We start from the raw sequence: 21925 nt of genomic DNA on the forward strand, positions 1-21925 counted from the left end.
AAACTTTAAGAGGGGCTGAAGTTATAATTTTTCAATTTTTTTTTGAAAAATTTACATGTAATTTTTTTTAGGGGGGTGAGTGGGAAGGCCCATCGCAGCCCCCCTTTGACTCTGCCTTTGGCCCATGAGAATCGAAACAAGGACGCACCATCTATACAATCCCTAACCTAGCGAGCTATGCCATGCTCCTTCTTCTTATGAACAAGTACCTATTATGTCTTGCTTATAACAGCCATGAACACAAACTGAATTACTCATTAATTAAATTTATGAATTGAAGAACACTTTACTCGAAAGGCCTCATGAATTACATTTAATGACAAAAAGACTCCATTTATTTCTAATTTATTCAAATTCCTCCGTACAATTAGTCAAGAAACAGTGTCAAGCAAGGTAAGAGACATCAATTGAATCTGGAGCATACTCTTCTGATTTCACCCTGGGATCCGGTTTTTACACCGACCCGACCCATCTTCACCATTGCATTCGCGAAATCTCGATGGAAGGATGAACTGGACAAGTCGGGAACGGACCCGCCGCGCAGCCCAAAATACGAATCCACGACCCGTCGGGTGGACGGGTCCTCGTAGAGTTGTGCATCGGATGCGAGAACCGCGAACCCGAACCGGATATTGTTGAGGATGTTCTTGTCGAACGAAAACTCGCTTCCCTGATCCAAAGGCAGCCGGACATTGACGTCGCCGTTCGCCGGGCAGGTTAATTCCAGTGCCGGCAGGAACGCCGGATTTATGGAGCGGTCGGACCCTCCGGCGGGAGTGAATGCATAGAGGCGCTTGGTCATAAAGAAACATGCCGCCGTGCCTATGCTGTGCCCCCCTGCCAAGTTTGGTAAATTGATCAAGTTTAACCACTTACATGGAATTTCAAAAAACTCAAGAATGAAAATGAGAAGCTCATTTCAGGCTCGATCGGCCCAAGCTAAAAAAAGAAAAAAAAACTGGTTCTGGTTCCATTTGACTTGATTTATTTTTTATATTATTTTTAATGATATATATTTATTATTAAAATATATTTTATATTAAAAAAATTATTTTATATTTTAACTTTTTTTTTTTATTTTAACTAGGTTGAGCTGGGCCTGGTTTCAGGTTTTTAGCATCAGAACCACTTGCATGGAATTTCAAGAAACTCAAGAATGAAAATGAAAAGCTCATACTACAGTTTAAAAATTAAAATATTACGAAAACATGTCTGCGTGAGCAACTTTTTTGAAATATATATAGAATGACGCATCAGATGGAAAAACTGCTTCACTGAAATAATTTTCAAACTCAAGCCCGGTTTCCTTTGTATCAATGATATTTTGGCTTTTGTCAAAATTTTGAAATTATAACTCGATTTTCTCATGAAATCTGACGAAAATTTTTTGTCACTGCCCTTAACCAGGGCAAAGTCAAGGTAGGGTCTGCATAGGCCCTGGCTCCACCTCAACAAATTTTTTTTTTTTAAAAGTTTACATGCAAATTTAAAAAAAATTCATTTGTTCTGCATAAAAATTTGTAAAAAATGATATTTTGCTCCTATTCAAAATTTAATAACTGTAATTCGACCCGCCTCATGAAAAATTTCTATCTTTGCGCTTGCCCTTAAGTAGTATTAGTGTTATTATGTACCATCCCGCATTGCCTAATTAGACGCTGCATCAGCTGAAATTTGAATATATAATTTTTCACAGTTTCCAATACCAGATGAAAACCAATATCACAACATTTAAGTTCAACACATTGAGTCAAGTACCAAGAAGAGTTTCCTTTCCATGCAAGAGTTCTTCCCTCAGTTAATGTAGCGGGTCCTTCTAGTTCATAGAATAGTCATTAGCATCATGCTTTGGTTGAAGAGAAAAGTGAGCTCCTTATAGCTTACTCAAGCAGCCAGCCTCACTAGTTGAGCTCTGCTTTATATAAAATTCACATGGCATTGCAATTAATATCTACAACTACTTTTTTTGACTCTTCCTTGCAATTCTACATGTTTAAAATTGCAATCTAATTCAAGCATGTAAACAGCATTCAAACATAAATCTTTCTATTTTCCTTCCCAATTTGATTAATTTTTTTGCAAATATTGAACTTAAGAAAAAGGGAAATTCAATGGTTTAGCTTTTTAAATCTTACAATCCATTGTTATTGTTGTTGAAAATGTGAATTTCATTATGTTTTTATCAGCTTTTTGTTTACTTTTTACCTGCGCTTAGAAGAACCAAGTCTGAAGCAGAGAGTCCCTTTGCTGCAAACTTCGCCTTGAGGACACTGATGGGGTCATTAACATCAGGCATTCTGCTAGCATCAGAAGCCACAGAAGCAAGGCCATCTCTTCTCCCTGTTTCAACTTGATAACTTGGCCCTCCACTCTACAATTCAAAAGAAATTTCTCTTACTAACTCTGTTAGCACAACAAGTGAGACTGAGATTGAAGCTAAGCTGCCTTAGTGCAGGAAGTGAATGTTCAGTATGAGTGCATGATGCAGCATGTTACCATGGAAACAGAGTCCCTCGCCGCCAATGCCACTATGTCCGAGCACGAAACAACGCCGGGGCACACCTGTTCCAGCTGAGATTTCGCAGCATCGATCACGTCGAACCCCCTTAAGCCTGCATGGGCCCGGCTGGTCTTCTCGGAAGTCGGCCCATCAATCAGAATAGACCCTTCACATCCCTGAACAAAAGTAAAAGGAAATCTGAGGTTTTCTAAACCATTAATCACGTAAATGGAGCTGTACTGGTGAAAGCAGAATCGAGAAATTTCAAGAAATATGCATGGTGGAGTCAGAAAATTTTTCTCAAGGGGCACTGATTCAGAGATTTTCATACATAAAAGGGGCATTTACATGTATAACAAAGTAAATATTAAAGAAAATTAGTGTAAACATAAAGAAAATTGAGAAGCTGGTGTGGGCAACTGGCCACACCAGCCACTGGAAATATGCCTGAACAAAGCAGTCATGGAAGTGGAGGCGGAGTAGGGGAGCAGTGATGGTCCAGTCGAAAGTCATGGCGGCTCGAACGGCGGATCTAACTATGGACTCGGCAGCAGGGCAGGTAGAGGAGTAGAAACCCACTTGAAGGGATCCCCATGAATGATCCAGCAGCAAGCTGATGGAGCAGAGAAGAATTATAGCTCTTCTGGCCATTTGAGCTAAAGATTGAGGGAGGAGCACCAGGGAACGCCACCTTGGTGCAGCTCCTTATATAAACAAAAAGAAGCAAAAGACAATGTTGAACAGTGACGAAGGCCATGAATTCAGTGGAATTTTGTATTCTAAATGCATTACTTGTAGGATGTTGCGTAAAAGGGAAATTAGTTTATATTCGGTTTTCAAAGAAAGTGGTGAATGGTGCCTGCCTGTGATATTTTCATCAGGATAAAACTTTTTTTTTCCCTCTTTCTATGTGAGGATATAATATTTTTCTTTGAAGAAAAAGGATGACAAAAAAAAAACCACTAAATTTATCAACAAGTGTGGTTGCTTTTTCTTATTGTAATTGGTCTGCCCCTCTTTTGGTTAGGCCCCTTTAGCAAAAATTGCACCGGTAAGTGTATTTTTAGTAGATGGGTATATTTACAATATTCCTTTCAGAAGATATGTAACTTAATTAGTTATTTTAAACACTTATATGAAGACGCTGAAATCATGGCCGCCCGATGCATGACATTGTACGGACATGATTAAGCACACGACCCGATGCACACACGGTGTTTGAGTTTTGAAGACTGCTTCAAAACTTATTTTTGAGATATATATATATATATATATATATATATATATATATATATATCTTTTTGGGGGTTACATTTAAATTGTTCTATTATTTTTAGGTTAAGGCTCCTTCAAATACCATCCTGCTCAATGGGCTTGTTCTTTCATAAGCATGGTACGGGGACCCTTTCATTTTAGAAATTTAGAAATTTTTATCTTTTAAAAAATACAAAAATATAAACAGGTCCCTCAAAAAATTTGCCAAAAAATATCAATACGTGTCATGAATTCTTACATTCCTCAACCTTCTGCTTAGGTTAAGCAGACACCCCATGTTCTGATCTTCCTCAACTCTTTAAGGGACATTAATTTGCTCTATTTCTGTGCAAGCTATTCAGGTCAGATAGATCCGGAAAAGTGGACGGCAGTTTTACGCAGTTTAGTGGATGGTTTCAACCATTTTCCAAGGAAAATGATAAATTTATACTTGGGATCTTTCAAAGGTTTAAATAATTCAATGCGTAGTGTCCGTATCCTTTGGCATAATTTTAGTAGTAATTGTCTGCCTAACTCTTGAGAATTCAAATTGTTTGACTAACTCTTGAGAGTTCAATAAGTCCTCAGTCTGCCGAACTCCACCTCTCTCTCTCTCTCTCTCTCTCTCTCTCTCTATATATATATATATATATATATATATATATATATATATATATATATATATATATATATATATATATATAAATCAAACTAACAGGTCAGAAACGAAAACCATATGATATTTAAAGTTTTTTTTTGAAGTATAACCTTACCAATATGATCTTAAAGATTACTTACATGAAAAATATATATTAAGTTAATCATTTTTTGGGTTTAAATAATATTTTTATAATAAGCAAAAATGAATATGCGAGGCCCTCATAACATCAACATTTTGATAATCATGGAAAAATCTACATTTGTATAAAAACGAATTCACTCAAACCATGTTTTATATCAAAATAAGTTTTATAAGTATATATTAAGAGGTTTATATTTTATTTAAAATATTTTTTAACGGTTTTTAAATGGTTTGTTTTCATTCCATACCTGACCTAAGTGTCTCGTCCTATTTTTAACAAGTTCTCTCTTTCTCTCCCTCTCTCTCTCTCTTATATATATATATATATATATATATATATATATATAGAGAGAGAGAGAGAGAGAGAGAGAGAGAGAGAGAGAGAGAGAGAGAGGAGAGAGGAAGACAGAGTAACTGACAAACAGATCACTTGGGTAAGAAATAAAAACCAAACCTCTTAAATTCATGTTCAAAAAAAGTGTTTCAGACAAAATGTTAATCTTTTAATATATTTTTAACTACTAATTTAATATAAATCATGTTTTAATTCAAGTCATTTTCGTAAAAATAATTGATCTTGGTAAGCAGTTCATTTTTTAACTATTAAAAAACATTAACGTAAGTAAGAAAACGACCTACTTATATCTATGGAATCACTGTTAAGAGTTCATGTCTGTGGAATCACTCTTAAGATCAAATCCCCTCTTAAGAGATCATATCAATTGTAATTAACCATGCAAATGGCTAGATACAATGCATTAGATATCACACTTAAGATCAAATCACTCTTAAGAGAGCATATCTATTATAAAATTAACAAATCCAAAAATAAATAAGAAAATGGTTTAAACCATCGATATATTTTCGGCTAGCAGGTGGCGCAAATCCGTGAGGTCACTCGATTTCCAAAAGATAAATCCAATGTGTGTATGTCTTCCTTCTCTATCTTGATTTAGTAAATTAAAAATGAATTAAACCTGTAAAAATATCACATGATTTTCTTAACTAATTTTATGAATTTTACGTTTATACTTTTAGTTGCATTCTTATTGTTCAAAGTATGCTTTTACTTGAGCATACTTTTATCTCCTGGTGTGGAAAAAACAAACTTAACAAATGTACAATATCTTCAATTCAATCTTTATTTGCGGTGAACTTCGTCCAGCCATCGGTGATGCAATGTTCTTGAAGCACTGAACTCACACCAGCATTTTTGTTTATTCCACCCGTTTCAACAAGCCTTCAACATTTTCTCCCAGTGAATCTCAACAATAAGAAATATCTGTTGCGGGAGGGTCGGTTCCTGCCTCTTCTTGTCTCTTATGATCTGCATGGATTTGTGGAACAAATATTTGCCAACCAAGATTCACTGAGAAGGAATATAAAACTCGAAAGACATAGACCAGATTAGATTAGATTAATCTTTTGTTGAACTAGATAGTTTCTTCTCTGCTTGAGGTTTATGCTTAAATTAATGATATGTATAGTCGATGACAAACATCACAGACAGTTTGAACAAAACAAAAAAACAAACACCAAACAAGACAAATAGAATAGACAGATCGGACATGACAGAAACAAACATCAAACAGAATGGACAGAACAGACATATATGAAACAAACGCCGGACAAGAAGAACATAGTGTTCTATTCCAGGACGTCCTGTCTGTCATGTCCTAATGGACAGCAATCAAACGACCTCTCACGGTCCATGTTTGAAATTATCCCATGCATACCCTCTAAATCTTGAATAAAGCATCTAAAAAAAACAACTCCCATTTTAAATGAAAGTTGAGGGAAACTATGAAGCCATGAAGATGTCTATTCTCTTAAAAGGAACACAAAACATAAATTAAGAAAATTTAAATGCAAAGACTCACACTTTAATATTAAAACCTAAAATGTCCATACGTCTTAACAAAAACATCAAACGACAGGCAATTTTCCTCACACATATATAGCTCCTAAATTTTGGTTCTAGTATTTTATATCAGAGTTTTCAAACAATGGAAGATATGAGGGGGGTTTTTTCATCAAATTTACTCTCTGAAACATAGCACAAGTTTAAATTAGGAAAATTTGAATAAAATGTCTTGGATTAGAAAAACTTAGATTCGAATACTCTCACTTCGGGTCATACAGCTGGTAGTGCCAAATATTAGACAACATTTGATGCCAATAATAATATTAAAACCTAAAATTACCATCCTTGTTTTCGACACATTGAAACATGAGCTTTTTTACTTCTACCTCTATTGTTGCCTAAAATATTATTTGTGGTATCTTTTCTTCTCAGATGTTTTTTTTTTCTTTAAATTTGATTGCTGAAGGACGAATTCCAGTGTCCTACTGAGCTTGCTAAGGCTGATCTCAAGTTTTTCCAATCCCAGGCTTGCGAATGTATGACAGATGGTGAAGGCGCTCTTCACTTGCTTTTTTCAATCCCAGGCTTCACTTCATCATTTTTACTTGAATTTTTTGTGATTTTAATTATATACTTTTTTGCTATTAGATTGATTTGAGTATAAAGAATGCCGGCATAAGCCAGAAGGGGCGTAGCGAGTTGGTCAGGCTAGAGGCTTGTATAAGGCAGGTCTCTAGTTTGATTCCCGTGGGTGTTATGCTTATGTGTCTTAAGGTTGTAGGGCGCGACATCCAAGTTGAAGGGTGTTCCGTTCTATCACTGACACTAACGCAACTTAAGACCCCAGAGGTAGGGAGAATGGGAGGAGGGCCTTCGAGCTTCGCTTCAAGCGATGAGATTGACCCTCTCGCTTACCCGAAAGAATGCCAGCATAAACGTAACATATAGTCCCACACAAAAGATCCATGCCTGGAATCCCTAATGTGATTCCCCATAGCACTTCTAATTGTCAATCGAAAAACAGTCACATGATGTGTTTACCCTGTGTGATGTGCTCTATCAATAGCTTGATCTTCAATCATTTGGTTCAACCATAGGTCCAACAAGGCAATATGAACCATGTTCACACCATTCACACCTGTTCACAGAAAATCGCATCTCGAATATGTAAATATATGGTCATTAAGTAACAGTAAATTTATATGAACATTATAGGAATCAGGTCTCTAGAAGGGTCTCGAATTCTCTGATCTCTAGCAGCTAAAGTCATTTCCATTCAACTCTTCCTTCGTAATTCATAGATAAGTTCTTCAACGAAATTTCTAGTGTGACCCAATTTTTGTTTCTGGCATGACATATGTGTGAGGCTAAAAATTTCATTGAAGAACTCAATCGTGAATAGGAAAGACCATGAATTTGAAACACTTGATCGGCAGAGATTTTGAAACACGTCTAGAGGTCCGATGCTTGTTATATAACCAAAAATCATATTATCTTGATGTGCTATTGACCGAGCACATCATATACACAGTGCAACCACATCATGTGACTGTTTCTCGATTGACAATTAAGAGTGCCATTCATAATCTCATTTGAAGGGTACGAGTGGCGGCGGGCGATCTTGTTCAAACCATTCACTCCTCTTCAGAAAATGGTTTCTCAAATATGTAAGTAATATAGTCATGCACGATGGTAAAAAAAAAAAAAAAAAAATCTTACAGTTAAAATTTTGCCATATGAGCATTAGCAACTACATCATAGCAACGGTGTATGCTATTTCTAATGATAGTTTATGGTGCTTTGATTGATATGCTTTAAATATTTAATCTTCCAACAATATATGGTTAATTTCAATTTTCTATACTTGATTATACTTGGTGCTTGAGTTTACCTAAACTGAGTTTGAGCTCGGTCATGCTCAATTACAAAGAAGCCAAGCTCGAGCTCAACTTGATATTGTGCTAAGATCAAAGCCATGGTCCCCGGCCAGCTCATCTTGTCTGCAACCCTATTCCAACACCAATTTATCTGTACCAATTAACATATTAGTTTAATATATTCCAAACCACATCTCAACAAAAATGAAACCATTATGTTATTGCAAAGTTTATTCTAAATAAACCATATAAACTTGCTAACACGTCTATAGAATAGCCGTTTAACGTAATACATGATTTAATTCAAGTTGTCATTAGAAAACGTTTACCTCTTTTACCATCATAGTTTTGACATTACAAGAACCATTAAGCTTTTGACGATCACAAAAACACAAGTTAAAGTTAATAACGATTGACCTATTATATAAAAGTTGATAGTTAATTTCACTTGGTTCGGTTTAGCTTCTGACTTAAATGGTCCACATATAAATATATATATGTGTGTGTATATATATATATATATATATATATATATATATATATATATATATATATATATATATATATATATATATATATATATATATATATATATATATATATATATATATCTTAAAAACGGAGTGGAATGTTTTCTCCTTTAATCAAGAAACAATTTTTTGTTGCTTCAAGTCGGGTTAGCTTAAACCGAACGTGAGTTCGGAGGTCAAAAACTTGGGAACTCTGCTGGCTTTGTTTATTTTTTCATGAAAAGGTTACTTATTTCTTATTTTTTGCCTCGTTAGCTAAGCAAATAGCCGCATTGCCAACTAAACAGCAAAATTAAGCTATGATAATTAACCGACTATTTTATGAGCAGTTTATATCTTAGAGGGCAAGATATATGCTTTGTATCGCTCTCTTTCTACCCTTCTCCCATCTGAACAGTACTATTGTGTCTATAAGGGCCTGTTTGATGGGCGGGTGAAAGTGGGCGGGGGAGGAAAAATTTGTACGGGCGGGTGAAATTTCACCCGCCCGGTTGAGAACCCATCAAACGGGGTGGAATTCCACCCGTTTAACCGATGAGGGAGCGGGTGGAATTCCACCCGCTCGAAAGTCCGAGCTTACCCATCATAATCTTCCGCAGTGCTCGAAGTCCCTCCGCAACGCTCGACCTCCCTCCGCAGCGCTCGAAGTCCCTCTGCAACGCTCGACCTCCCTCCGCAACTCCTCCTCCCTCGTGCCTTCTCACTGCCAAGTCTCACCGTCGACCGTCGCAACACTCTCAAGCGGCCGGCGTCGGACATTTTTCTGCCGGTATCTCTCTCTCTCTCTCTCTCTCTCTCTCTCTCTCTCTCCCGGTCGCTAGCTGCCCACATTTCCCCCCTTTCTTCCGCACATTTCCCCCCCTTTCTCTGTGCTGGGTAGCACCCTCAAACGCCCCCATTTTTTTCCCCCCTTGAACGCCCGGCAACGGACATTTTTCCCCATTTTTCTTTCTGCCTCACAGTCCCAACTTCTTAGACTGAAACCATACGTGGCTGAAGTTATCTTTGTGCCTCATCGTCCGTGCCTACTCACTCTATTTGGGAGTAGTTAATGATGGCAAAGGAACAACCATGAGAACACGCAATCGATTTGGGAACCTCCCCATCCGGCGAATTCCAAAAAATCCAAATCCAAAGAGATGACACTGTTAGACGCCATAATCTTCACTCCTCCATTTCCGCTTTTTGTATCTTTGATTTGTGTGGTTCTTTTGTTTTTGTTTTCTTTAATTTCATGTTTTGTTTCTCTTGTTGGGTGTTCACATTTCTTGGTTTTGTTGCTGCTATGTCCTTTATTTTTCATTTATGTTCCAAGTTTGTGGTCATTGTGGGTGTTCGCTTCGTGCCTTTTTGCTTTCTCCACGATTGTGCGAAAAGCTCAAGTTTTCTAATTATATGCGGCAGTCTGTGTAAACGAGCAGCTAAGTAATAGAAGAATTGTAGTTATCCTTATCGTTCTTGAAGTTCTGCAGTTTACTTCGAAGTTTTTGATCTTGGTGTTATTTTATTTAGAGAATGGAAATGGAGAACAATTTCTGCTTTCTTGCTGTTTCTGTTCCGTGATCCCACGCCTTTCCACTCTTTGTTCTTGGTAAGATATCTGTATACAATCGACATTGATTATGTTTGGCAGGAGTGGTGGGGTGTTGATTTTGAGATAAAAAACCATGCTCGCCATATTGTTAATCTGGAACCTGGTATTACCAATATTTGTAACAGTGCCGAGTGAGATTCAGTTTTCTTAAAACCTGCGATAGTCCCTGTCTCTGTCTGAAAACCAACATTCACAATCTTGAGCACTAAAGTGTTATAGTGTGATCAAGGGGCCTTGTGCTACTAAGTGAATAACAGGGGACGTCTTCTCATGAAGAAAACTAGATAAGCTGGTTGAACTCAACATGACACATACAACATGACAAACTAGAACATGACTAACTAGTTGCCTTGTCATATAGAATTGTTTAGGAGCAATCGATGGCACACATATACTTGCTTGGGTCCCTTTTTCAGATCAAGCAAGGTTTCGCAATAGAAAAGGTTTCGTTTCTCAAAACGTCATGGCTGTAGTCGGCCTAGATACTAGATTCCATTACGTTTTGGCCGGATGGGAAGAAAGTGCAACAGACTCAAGAGTATTGTACAATGCACTAGATCATGAAACAAACCCATTTGTTGTCCCAGAAGGTACGTAGTTCCACCAACCAGTTCAGTCTTTTATTAAGAAGCATGTATCAATGTATAAATAAATTGTGTTCAATTGTAGGCAAATTTTATCTGGCTGATGGGGGGGTATCCAAACATTGTTGGTTTGCTTACACCTTATCGAGGACATCGTTATCATATGTCTTGAGTTTAACACTCGGGGAGCACGGTCACCTAGAACAGAAGAAGAATTATTCAACCATAGGCATTCATCACTCCGAAATACAGTAGAAAGAACTTTCGGCATGTTGAAAGGTCGTTTTCCAATATTGAAAATGCACGTTTAGTATCCTTTCCAAAAACAAGCTCAAATTGTTCTTGCTACATGTGTACTGCACAACTTCATAATTGAACACAATCCAAACACCGAGCAATTTGATGATGAAGATGCACATTCGATTGATAATTTCGTCTTAAGCGAACTTGAAATTGCAAGCCAAACACATCAGCGAGGAAACAACAATGCTTTGAGAGCAGCTATATCATCTCAAATGTTTACAGATTATCAATTGAATAGTAAGTTTGTTTATAAATGTTGACAACTTCTTCAGTTTGATTGTCTGACATTTGTTTTCTTTTCAACAGGACAACGAAGATGATGCCCCGCCAAAAGTACTATGTGGTTTTCGAAGGACGTGAGCGAGGCATATATGACAGCTGGGAGCGGTGCCAACCATTAGTTTATCGGTACAAGGGTGCCATCTTCAGATCGTTTGATTCATTAGAAGTAGTAGAAAATCACATGCATGAGTATCTCCAGAACAAGTATGGTGTGCAAGTACGCAGGTCTCCACTCATTGAAGATGTCATCGCAAAGCAAGATATAAAAGACACGAAGTTTGAAGAACGAAAGTGCAGCCAGAAATGTTGGATTACTTGTTTTGTGATTACATGTTTTATTTGTTGGATATGTACTCATTAAACTTTGTTTTTTCTTCTTAGTAGAAAGTACACCCTTTTGTGGATTCGTATTCATGTAACTTTTGTGGATAATTTTTGTTTAATGTTTTTGGGAACAAATATATAACTTTTGCAGTTGTAGATTAAGTTAAGAAGGTGCTTTCTGTTGTAATGTGTTGCTGGATATTTCTTTTTGCTTTTTGTTACATATATCGTGTGAATGGCCCTGTCTTTTAATGAACTGGCTGTATGGTGATTTGTTTTGAGATGATTGATGAAGAAATATATGGGTTCTGCAGTTCATTTTTTATTTATTGGTTTTGGCTTGGTGGTGGTTCCATGAGGTGATGATCTTTCTCGTTTGGTGGTGTGCTTGGGTAATCTGTACATATAAGAATCGGTGATGAGGTGATGATCTTTCTCGTTAGATGTTTCGGCTTCGAAACACAAGCTTTTGTGGCATTTATTTGAGTGGTGATGTTTTGTTGTTTTGTAAGTTAGCATTCCTACTCCTTCTAACGTCAAATTGGGGAGGAGAAAAAAAAACAACATTTTCCAGGTTAAATTTTTCCTGTGCATCAAACAGGATTAAATTTATCACGTTAAATTCTTTATGTTCATCAAACATGGTTAAATTTATCACGTTAAATTTCACCCGACAATCAAACAGGGCCTCGTTTTGGAAAAGGGTAAAATTTCATCCACTAAATTTTTCTAGAAAAATTTACCTTGGTAAACTTACCGCGTTAAATTTTACCCGCCCATCAAACGGGCCCTAAAGCTTTGTATGGATATGAAAAATACTAATTTGTTTGTCTAGTGTGTATATATGTATGGTCTTATCGTTTTCTGTGTGGATCCATGTTGAGATCAGTGGATAAAGTTTGTACCAAGGTGCAGACTTGAACTCAGTTCATGTGCATCTCAAGTAAAACACCAGGTTTCATAATTTCGCCATGTTACCAATAAGAAATTGTTGCATATTCAACTCCAAACTATGAACTTGTCCACAAATTTATGATATGGATCGGTTATGCCAGGTTACACCTGATCCGTAGGGATTCGTAATAAACGTCACCAGGGGTAGTGTTGGGGTAGTGTTTCCCTTGGACTTTCTTTGTTTTTCTTGGACTTTTCTCTCTCTCTCTCCCTTGGTGGCCCATTTGGGAAGAGCGCAACAATAGGGTCTTCAGGGGCACCTTCTCTTCATCGGAGTCTATGGCTCGTCTTGTGCAGGGAGATGTTCATTTTGTCATTCGATTACGATGTTTATTGTGTCATTCGGCTACGACGTCGTCCTTCATCTTTCACTGGGTGATTGTACCTATATATTTTGTCTCTTTGCTTATGTTTTGCGGCTGTTATTGCATTGGAGGACTTCTTGTCCCCAAATTTTGGTATAAATTCTCATTTTATCGTCTCTCTTTCTTTCTCTCTCCACGAGATACACGATTTCTATCGAAGCAAGATCGCAAGGTTTGGTGCTTTTTCCCCGACACGATTTTGTTTTATACCGCTTAATCTTCGTCTGCATTTATTCTTCTTCTTCCTGGTCTTTTCAGACTATAAAATAAAGCTGAGTCGAGCACTATGGAACACAATCGGCACTCGGTAATATTTGCTTACTATTTACATGATGATAAAGAGTCCAAACTCATTAGAACTCCAGACTCACACCTACCAACTTAAGCAGTTTATTTTTGGGGGTGCCGAAAGGCATTCACAAAGACAAAGACACTGAAAAGATACACTCGTTGGTCGCATTTTACTTTTATTTAGTACTAACTGTTTTTATTTACAGCGAAGCTATGCTCCCATCCTTATAATGCATCTCAGGCTTTCCCCCTTCTCCATGTAATCGAACGCTTTGTTAATGTCAGAGAAAGGAATTTCATGAGTTATGAACTTCTCCAATTCGAGTTCCTGCACAAAAAACATGGGAAACTGAATTAGCATTTCTGACTCTGTTCTAGAAAATAAACCTTTGATAGAGAGACATGGAAGAAATGCTAATGACCGATCTGCATTGGAAGAACTGATTTGACATTTTCAAGAGTGTCCAAGAGCATTGACAATTTATTGCAGAGATAAGGAAGGACTGCTAATGATCAGTCTGTATTGGAAGAACAATGGTAGCATGAGATCAGGAATGCAATTTTCAAAGTTAAGAAGGATTCACACCTTGTTCATGTACTTCTCCACAACAGAGGGAATGTCAGAGCGTGGCTTGTAGTTTCCATAGAAAGTTCCTTTGAGAGTCCTTTCATTCAGTATGTTCATGGGGTTCGTCTGAAACACTGCCTCTTTGCTAGGAACGCCAACCAGAACAGCAACTCCCCAACCCTGGTAATCAAAAGGCCACAATGGTAGTTTTCTGGTACTGCTTTAATCAGAAGATGAATGGAAAACAAAACAACTATCATGTTCTAATAGAGCTAAGACCATGATTCATATTGTAATTTGGTCAGTCACCAACCCAGATGCTTATCGAATTTGGTTTAGATAGTGATTAAGAAAAGATTGGAAGACTTCTATTCTCTTGTCAAGATATCAATAATCAAAGAAATTACAAAGTTCTGTTATGAACATTGTGGCGCTTCGCGGCATTTGTCAAGATCAGTACAGGATGCATTCATAAATGGATAATACATTGTGGAGCTTCGCGGCGTTTGACAAGATCAGTACAGGATGCATTCATAACTGGATAACACAAGGCATGTCCTGTCAACCGTACATGGATGCAAGTTAGAAGAGAGAACCTACATCATGGACACACTCGAAAGCAGATATCATGGCCTGAATATTCCCTGTGCACTCGATGCTCCGATCAACACCTCCGTTGGTCATCTCCGCCAGCACCTACAACAACAACCAACCATGCAAATTACTCATTCTCAGGTGACATTATCTTCCTCACTGTTTGTTTGAATTTGAGAAGTTACATATTCATAATTCCATAATAGAGCTGAAGAGCATTTGACCACTAATTTAGCAGGTTATTTTTTCTAGTACATTTTGACAGTTATTTTCATCTACCCGACCTTAGGGACTGGATAAATATACACGAATTCTCCTACAAGATCATCCTTTTTCACCAAGACCAAGAAACAAGTTCTTGATCCTTAGAATAGGAAAAGCTCTGCTGCTTAACTAATGGGCAGCCAGCCAAGTGCACTAACCTGTTGAACAGGCTTGTTAGAGTCTTTTGGATTCACAAACTCTGTGACACCGAACTTCCTGGCTGAAATTTCACAGAAACAATGGTATCAACCAAGTATCAAAAGCCAATGAGAGAATCTGAAGAGCAGTTTTCTTAGCCCACCTGTCTCAAATCTGTTTGGGTTGATATCAATTCCAATTATCCTCGAAGCGCCGGAAACCCGTGCACCTTCAGCAGCCTAACACGATAACGGGAAGACAATATGCCATATAAAGGAGCAAGTATAGTTAGATCAGCAAGAATAAGACATAGATAAGAAGCCTACTGCTAGTCCAACGGCACCCAGCCCAAAGACTGCCACAGTAGAGCCTCTAGGCGGTTTAGCAACATTCACAACAGCACCAAAACCTGAAAGGCACAACAAAACTGCGTAAACAGGGAAGATAATTCAAACACATGGTAAACTCTAGATTCAGAGGGAAAAGAAATATAGTCACCAGTAGAAATTCCACAGCTGAGGATACACACTTTGTCTAGAGGTGCTCTTGGATTAATCTTTGCAACACAACCAGTGTGAACAACTGTATACTCACTGAAAGTAGAAGTACCCAAAAAGTGATAAACTGGTTGACCCTTGATGGAAAACCTGGATTTTCCATCAGCAATCATCACTCCCCTGTCTGTGTTGATCCTCAGGAGTTCACACATGTTGCTCTCTTCAGACTTGCAGTGCCTGCACTCCCCACATTCTCCTGTGAAGATAGGCAGTACATGATCACCTGGCTTAAGGTCTCTCACCCCTTCACCAACACTCTCCACCACCCTGCATAAAACCTTTTCTCAGTAGAGAAACATTGCTTCCACAGGAAGGCCTTGATAATCTGTCCTCAAGATTAAAGAAAACTCTCAAAAGAAGCTTTTTATGCTTCTCCGTTTTATCATTGCTGGAATGATCTCTTAGAGAAATTCGACAAAGTTTCTTTAAAACTAAACGTTTGCTAATGTAGCATATATTTTTAGCACATACCAAGTGAGCCAAAAGTGAATGTAATTCAGGTCAGGAAGAAAGAGGGAGAAAGAGACAGGATCAAATAAAAAAAACCGATCTCAGTGTTTGACTCAACCAAAAATCAAGTCCTGTGATCTCAGGTTGAGTCAAGCTGAAATCTCTAAGTTGGAGCCTGGCTCAAGTTTGGTCTCTTATTACTCGAGTTGGCCCAACTCGGTTCATGAACACCCCTAATTATGATTATAAAATCTTAAGAAGAAAAATTTGGAAACAGGAACAAGCGGGAGTAAAAAGAATATAAACATTACCCTCCTGCTTCATGGCCAAAGATTCTTGGAAACACAGGGGTCTGGCCCTGCATAATTGAAAAAAATTAGGAAGTAAATAGTTAAAGGTAGCTACCAAAAATGGCTCAGCCGTAACAATAGTAGTAAGAGGAGGAGGAGGCAGCAGTAAGCTGCCTGTTTCCATGGTCAGACGGAAGGACATGGAAGTTAAAAAGGTTCACCTTGGCTTCCCAGAAGAAAACGTCAGTATGGCATAGAGCAGTGAATTGAATCTTGATCCTGACTTCCATCGCTTGAGGTGGATGAACCTCAACCTCCTCAATTGACAATGGCTTCCCCGCCTCCCATGCAATCGCAGCTTCACCACCAGAAAGCAAAAGCAGGCACACATGAAGCTGAAGACGACGAATGGTGGAAAACAGGAAATTACAACAAAATTTTGGTAAAAAACGATTACCATGACAACGAATAATCGTGCCTTCAGTAGACATTTTTTTTCTTCCTTGAACAGAGGACTACAGATTTCGGGACACCGATCAACCTGATGAAAGATTTTGGTGTGAGGGAAACTCGATTAACTCTCTTTACCATCTAAAAAGAAGAAAAACAGAAACGGAACTCAGAGAGAAATTGATAGAAGGAATAAGCAGTAGCCTTACAATGCAAAGGCCAAAGAGCAGAGGGAGGCACAGCAGGATGGCATTTTACAAACTACCTCTTCTCAGAAGTTATAGCTATTGGGAAGTCGACTGAGTGACGCATTCCATGAAGTACAGGATCTCTACGTGGAAGGCGAAGCAGAGGTCAGCAGAAGGAAGGCGACCACGTTGCTGTTCACGGGAAGAGGCAGGAAAACTTGTCCCACTTTGAAGTTAAGCCACATGGACTCGGAGCCCATATTTCCGTTCGTTGCGGATTTATTTGCTTCTTTTTTAGTGAAAGGGCTGACAAAATTAACCTTGCTACTGGATTGAACCTGACTTTGTTTTTTCATTTGTATTAAAATTTAAAACTCCTCTTTAATTACTTTAATTATGCATTCAGGTTTGCAGTACCGAAGCTGCGGGTGCCAACACTAGTGTCTTTTGAGCTAAAAAGTTCTGGCTCCACCAATAAGACAAGGAAAAATACAATGGTAGAGTTCTTTAAATGACATTGGCTAGAAAACGAATAATCAGATAGAGAGCTGCAGAAATGATTCGGCAATAGATATAGAGGAAAATGGGGGAATGCTTTATTATATTCCAAAAAGATCACAACCAAAACAACAAATCTTCAATGGCCAATTGACTAGTGAAAGAAAATTTGAACACATATATGGTGGCCTTTGAGAAATTAACAAAACCAAACGGAACTGAGTACTGCAACATAGTTTAATATGCATTCCCTACAAAATTAATGGAGCTGTAACTGATCTAGGATCTGGCAATCTTTCAGTATTCATTGGAAGCTTCATAATCATCATCATTCTTCCATGCTCATGACACAGCGAATGCCCTGACCGCTGAGCATCAGATCGAAGGCCTTGTTGATCTCAGAGAACGGAACGCGGTGAGTCACAAACTTCTCCAACTCAACCTCCTGCAAAATGAACACCACCCACTTGATCAAATGCTCCCAATCACCATCATCATCTATCACTCTACATCTCTTTCGGTTAGTTGATGTTTTAGTATCTTACTTTTCTCATGCAGATCTCGACGACTTCAGGGATGTCAGAGCGGGTCTTGTAGTTGCCGTAGAACGTTCCTTTGAGAGTTTTCTCCACCAGGAAGTTTCCAGGGTGTGTCTTGAACACTGCGTCCTTGTGAGGGACTCCAACCAGCACAGCGACTCCCCAACCCTGTGTTCAAAAGGTTACAAAATCAGCACCAAGAAGTCTGGTTCTTGAATGGCAGTTTGTTAAAGAAATCAATTCAGGTTCCAGTTGACAGAAGCAAGAGATTTTCTCTTCTGGACAGAAATCCATGGATGGTACTGCATGGCAGATGAAGATGAATGGTTGCTTACGTCGTGCACACACTCGAAGGCGGCGATCATGGCCTGGATGCTGCCAGTGCACTCAACAGCCCTGTCAACTCCGCCATTTGTCATCTCCACAAGCACCTGCAAGTTCAGAGAGAATTCAGTCAAGTTTCACTTTTGTAGCAAGATAGACACATTTCACTTGATTTTCTTTTCTCCTTAGGCTTGATGGCGGCATTTTCACAGGATGAAAAAGTTTCAACATCCAAAACAAATTTCACCTGCTTGCCAAACTGTACCCAAAAACAGAAAAGTATCCCAAAAATAAAAGCCAAAGGATGGAGTTTAGAAAGTGACCTGTTGGACAGGCTTTTCATAGTCATTTGGGTTCACAAAGTCTGTGCAACCAAATTTTTTTGCTGCCATATCAGAAGAGTAAAGAAGAAAGGGATTGATATCAGCAAGCAGTCTAGACATGAAATTTCAAGAGGCTAAAACCAATATATCAGAGAAAGAAAATCAAATTAATAACAAGAAACAACACTCAATTGAACAATGAAGAAACTAAAGAAATTCTACTAAACCTTGTTCAAATCTGGCAGGGTTGAGATCAACTCCAATGATCTTTGATGCGCCAGCAAATCTTGCACCTTCAACAGCCTAGTCAATGAGATACACCAACAAGACAAGTCATGCACTACTCCAGGGAGAAAATGAAAGAAATATTCCATCCACAGACATTAAATAGCTAGCGGCTAAGAACTGAAGGAAATCAAGGGAAAAGAAACTTACAGAAAGGCCCACAGCACCCAAGCCAAAGACAGCTACAGTCTGGCCTTTCTTTGGCTTAGCAACGTTTACAGTTGCACCAAAACCTAAAATTTTTGTTTTCAATGAGCCATTGGTCATTCCAAAAATACAAAAAACAGATCATGATTTGCTTTTGCGGAATGAACATCAGCTAGAGAAAATAATTTTTAATTCAGTTCACTCTTAGTCTTAACTAATCAAAGAAAAAAAAAAAAGAAAAAGAAAATGATTGCTTATTTGTATGGGAGTGTGTGTAACAGATCGTAGTGCATGTTTGTGAACATAAAGTGGGGAATAGATGTAATTAGTTTGTGTGAATATCAGGTTATACCAGTACAGAAGCCACAGCTGAGGATGCAGACAGTCTCAAGGGGAGCCTCTGGGTTGATCTTGGCAACACAGCCGGAGTGGACGACGGTGTACTCGCTGAAGGTGGAGGTGCCGAGGAAGTGGCTGATGGGTTGCCCTCTAATGGTGAACCTGGACTTGCCGTCGGCGAGCATGACGCCCCTGTCCGGGTCGATCCTGAGAAGGTCGCACATGTTGCTCTCCTCCGATTTGCAGTGGGCGCAGTCCCCACACTCTCCGGTGAAGACGGGCAGCACATGATCGCCAGGCTGAAGATCAGTCACTCCCTCTCCCACACTCTCAATCACCCTGCCAATTACGATTAAATTTTTTACACGCTAATTTGTAACTATTTGGGAACGTGAGAGTCAGAACTAGAAAATAAGATATTAATCAACGAAAGCTATGCATTCAACAAGATATATCACGGAATCTAGGAAAAAACTTTTAAGATTCAATTTAAAAATTGGATCCGATTCAGGTTTAAAAAATGATATTTGATTGGATTCGGATACATATAAATGTCTGATTGGATTTGGATTTAGATCAAATTTACTTTTAAATAAATATCATATATTCAATGCTCTAATTACAATTTGAAAATATGTCAGGTTCAACATTTGGATTTGACTATGAATGTAAAAAAAAGACTTGGATTGGACTTGAATTGTAAAATAGGATTTCATATTCGAATATGACTTCTCTTTGTTTGTATTTAAATATAAGTACATGAATATCTGAAAAACAAATGCAATTAAGAGTATATCCAAAAATTTGATCCATTGACATCCGAATATCTGAACAATGTGTACCAAAATGGCAAGGTTATGATGTTTCTCTTCTGAAAATGAGATATATATATATATTATTGAATTTTCATATTTATTCCTAAAAGTCAATAAGTCAAACAGACATGTAAAATATTTTTAGGACAAAACACTGTATTTTTATAGAAAATAGAGTGACATCCGACTTCATGTTTGAATAGTGTGTACAAAAATTGCAAGGTTATGATATTTCTTTTGTGAAAATGAGATATATATTGTTGAATTTTCATATTTCTTCTTAAAAGTCAACAACTTAAATACACATGTAAAATGTTTCTAGGACAAATCACTCTTTTTTTTAAAAAAAAATCTCTCTTGCTGACGTTTCTTTTTCCAAAATTGGCTAAAACTTTTGTTCCAATTAAAGAGAAAAATATATAAGAAACATACAAGGAACACAAGACTTCAAGGCCGAGAAAGATAGAAGAAGACTCACCCTCCAGCCTCATGACCAAGGATCCTAGGGAAGATGGGTGTTTGCCCCTGCATTTCCACAAACATTAAGAAGAAATAAAATATATTACAACGCATATCAATTTACCAGCATATATATAGAAGCTGGATTCCTCCAGCCAAGCCCGAGAAATCCTCCGGCCGTTTACAGCATGTGTTCCGACGTATGTATCGAGATATGCACAAGATTAAAGGCAGCTCGATCGGCGGCGTTGATGATGAGAGGGGATCCCTCCATGCTAGAGGATACGTGCCTTGGCCTCCCAGAAGTAGACATCAGTGTGGCAGAGGGCAGTGTAGAGGATCTTGATCCTGACTTCCATGGCCTGAGGTGGTGCAACCTCCACCTCCTCAATCACCAGCGGCTTCCCCGCCTCCCATGCAACAGCAGCTACACCCACCAACACCAACAGTGGCAGAGAAATGAGAAAATTAAAAGAGGAGATTATACACAAGTCAAACTAGAATTTAAAAGATCGAAAAATTATAACTGCAAGAAGTTGCAGAAAATTATTAAACTACAGAACACCACCGACAGATTCTTCACGGGTTAACTTGGGGAATTCTTGCTTTGCTGCCTGACATCCCAAACAAAGGATGGCAGCTCAAAAATGGGGTCTCTCAGTAGAATCTCCAGGTGAACAAAGCAAAAGGCTTATCGATCGACATCAACAATGGAGTTTCAGAGAAATACTTTATATTACTGCAATCCATGGTGGTACTTACCCCTGCATCGGATGACTTTACCAGCAGTGCTTGCCATTTATCTTCAGCAGCCAAGGATAGAAGAAACCAAGAGAACCAACGAGCGAGAAAAGTTAGAGAAAGAAAGAGATCAAACGAAGAGACTCTGAGTCTTTCCTGAGCTCAGGAATTTCCTCGATGCAAAAGCCACTGGTTCTCATAGCTATTTATAGAGATCTACAAAGACAGAGAGAGGAACGTGCATTAAGGAATAGGACGTGCTTCTGATCATCTCCGAACCATCAACAACGGCTCCTGGTTTTCTTTTCCGCACGCAAACTTGGACGTGCTATCATCAGTGCTGGGATGCGAGTCAATCAAAATTTTCATGTTTCGACACGAATCCGTGCTGAATCGGATTCATGTTTTGATGAGTAATTAACTCCAGTTTAG

The 21925-nt window shown here is 38.3% G+C and overlaps 3 protein-coding genes across 5 annotated transcripts; all 3 read right to left on the minus strand.

The window, feature by feature from the left end:
* Positions 1-266: 266 nt before the first annotated feature.
* Positions 267-3151, minus strand: LOC116245737 (peroxidase 43-like). Its single transcript, XM_031617253.2, has 4 exons — positions 2948-3151; positions 2497-2676; positions 2206-2371; positions 267-837 (listed from the first exon to the last, which is right to left on the minus strand). The coding sequence occupies exons 1-4, from the start codon at positions 3149-3151 to the stop codon at positions 404-406; spliced, it is 984 nt and encodes a 327-aa protein (XP_031473113.1). The 3' UTR covers positions 267-403.
* A 10299-nt stretch (positions 3152-13450) lies between these two features.
* On the minus strand, positions 13451-17083 carry LOC116247825 (alcohol dehydrogenase 1-like). 3 transcript variants are annotated; one of them, XM_031620174.2, is made up of 11 exons: positions 17045-17083; positions 16843-16926; positions 16607-16743; positions 16407-16453; positions 15587-15912; positions 15415-15497; positions 15252-15327; positions 15109-15170; positions 14693-14788; positions 14111-14272; positions 13451-13852 (listed from the first exon to the last, which is right to left on the minus strand). In XM_031620174.2, exons 2-11 carry the CDS (start codon positions 16874-16876, stop codon positions 13736-13738), a joined length of 1140 nt encoding a protein of 379 aa, XP_031476034.1. In that variant the 5' UTR covers positions 16877-16926; positions 17045-17083; the 3' UTR covers positions 13451-13735. The 3 variants fall into 3 exon arrangements, with proteins under 3 accessions (XP_031476034.1, XP_031476051.1, XP_031476043.1); XM_031620191.2 differs by lacking the exons at positions 16407-16453; positions 17045-17083 and having other exon boundaries at positions 16843-16987; XM_031620183.2 differs by lacking the exons at positions 16407-16453; positions 16843-16926; positions 17045-17083 and having other exon boundaries at positions 16607-16828.
* A 524-nt stretch (positions 17084-17607) lies between these two features.
* On the minus strand, positions 17608-21658 carry LOC116247821 (alcohol dehydrogenase 2-like). Its single transcript, XM_031620159.1, has 10 exons — positions 21515-21658; positions 21043-21179; positions 20772-20818; positions 19492-19817; positions 19143-19225; positions 18935-19010; positions 18708-18769; positions 18396-18491; positions 18067-18228; positions 17608-17966 (listed from the first exon to the last, which is right to left on the minus strand). The coding sequence occupies exons 1-10, from the start codon at positions 21549-21551 to the stop codon at positions 17850-17852; spliced, it is 1143 nt and encodes a 380-aa protein (XP_031476019.1). The 5' UTR covers positions 21552-21658; the 3' UTR covers positions 17608-17849.
* Between the last annotated feature and the right edge of the window lie 267 nt (positions 21659-21925).

The sequence above is a fragment of the Nymphaea colorata genome, chromosome 1 (genome assembly GCF_008831285.2).
Source record: "Nymphaea colorata isolate Beijing-Zhang1983 chromosome 1, ASM883128v2, whole genome shotgun sequence".
Taxonomy (NCBI): domain Eukaryota; kingdom Viridiplantae; phylum Streptophyta; class Magnoliopsida; order Nymphaeales; family Nymphaeaceae; genus Nymphaea; species Nymphaea colorata.

What these genes read in the sequence shown, in the direction of transcription:
- LOC116245737 (XM_031617253.2), bottom strand. Translation starts at nt 3,151, where the DNA reads ATGGCCAGAAGAGCTATAATTCTTCTCTGCTCCATCAGCTTGCTGCTG. An exon ending in TCCATGACTGCTTTGTTCAG is followed by an intron (nt 2,677 to 2,947) that starts GCATATTTCCAG and finishes ACTTTTGTTCAG; the next exon opens with GGATGTGAAGGGTCTATTCT. An exon ending in CTTGGTTCTTCTAAGCGCAG is followed by an intron (nt 838 to 2,205) that starts GTAAAAAGTAAA and finishes CAAACTTGGCAG; the next exon opens with GGGGGCACAGCATAGGCACG.
- LOC116247825 (XM_031620174.2), bottom strand. Translation starts at nt 16,876, where the DNA reads ATGTCTACTGAAGGCACGATTATTCGTTGTCATG. An exon ending in CCCAAACAGATTTGAGACAG is followed by an intron (nt 15,171 to 15,251) that starts GTGGGCTAAGAA and finishes GTGAAATTTCAG; the next exon opens with CCAGGAAGTTCGGTGTCACA. An exon ending in CTAACAAGCCTGTTCAACAG is followed by an intron (nt 14,789 to 15,108) that starts GTTAGTGCACTT and finishes TTGTTGTTGTAG; the next exon opens with GTGCTGGCGGAGATGACCAA.
- LOC116247821 (XM_031620159.1), bottom strand. Translation starts at nt 21,551, where the DNA reads ATGGCAAGCACTGCTGGTAAAGTCATCCGATGCAGGG. An exon ending in TAAAGTCATCCGATGCAGGG is followed by an intron (nt 21,180 to 21,514) that starts GTAAGTACCACC and finishes TGGTGGGTGTAG; the next exon opens with CTGCTGTTGCATGGGAGGCG. An exon ending in CCTTCGAGTGTGTGCACGAC is followed by an intron (nt 18,229 to 18,395) that starts GTAAGCAACCAT and finishes TTTTGAACACAG; the next exon opens with GGTTGGGGAGTCGCTGTGCT.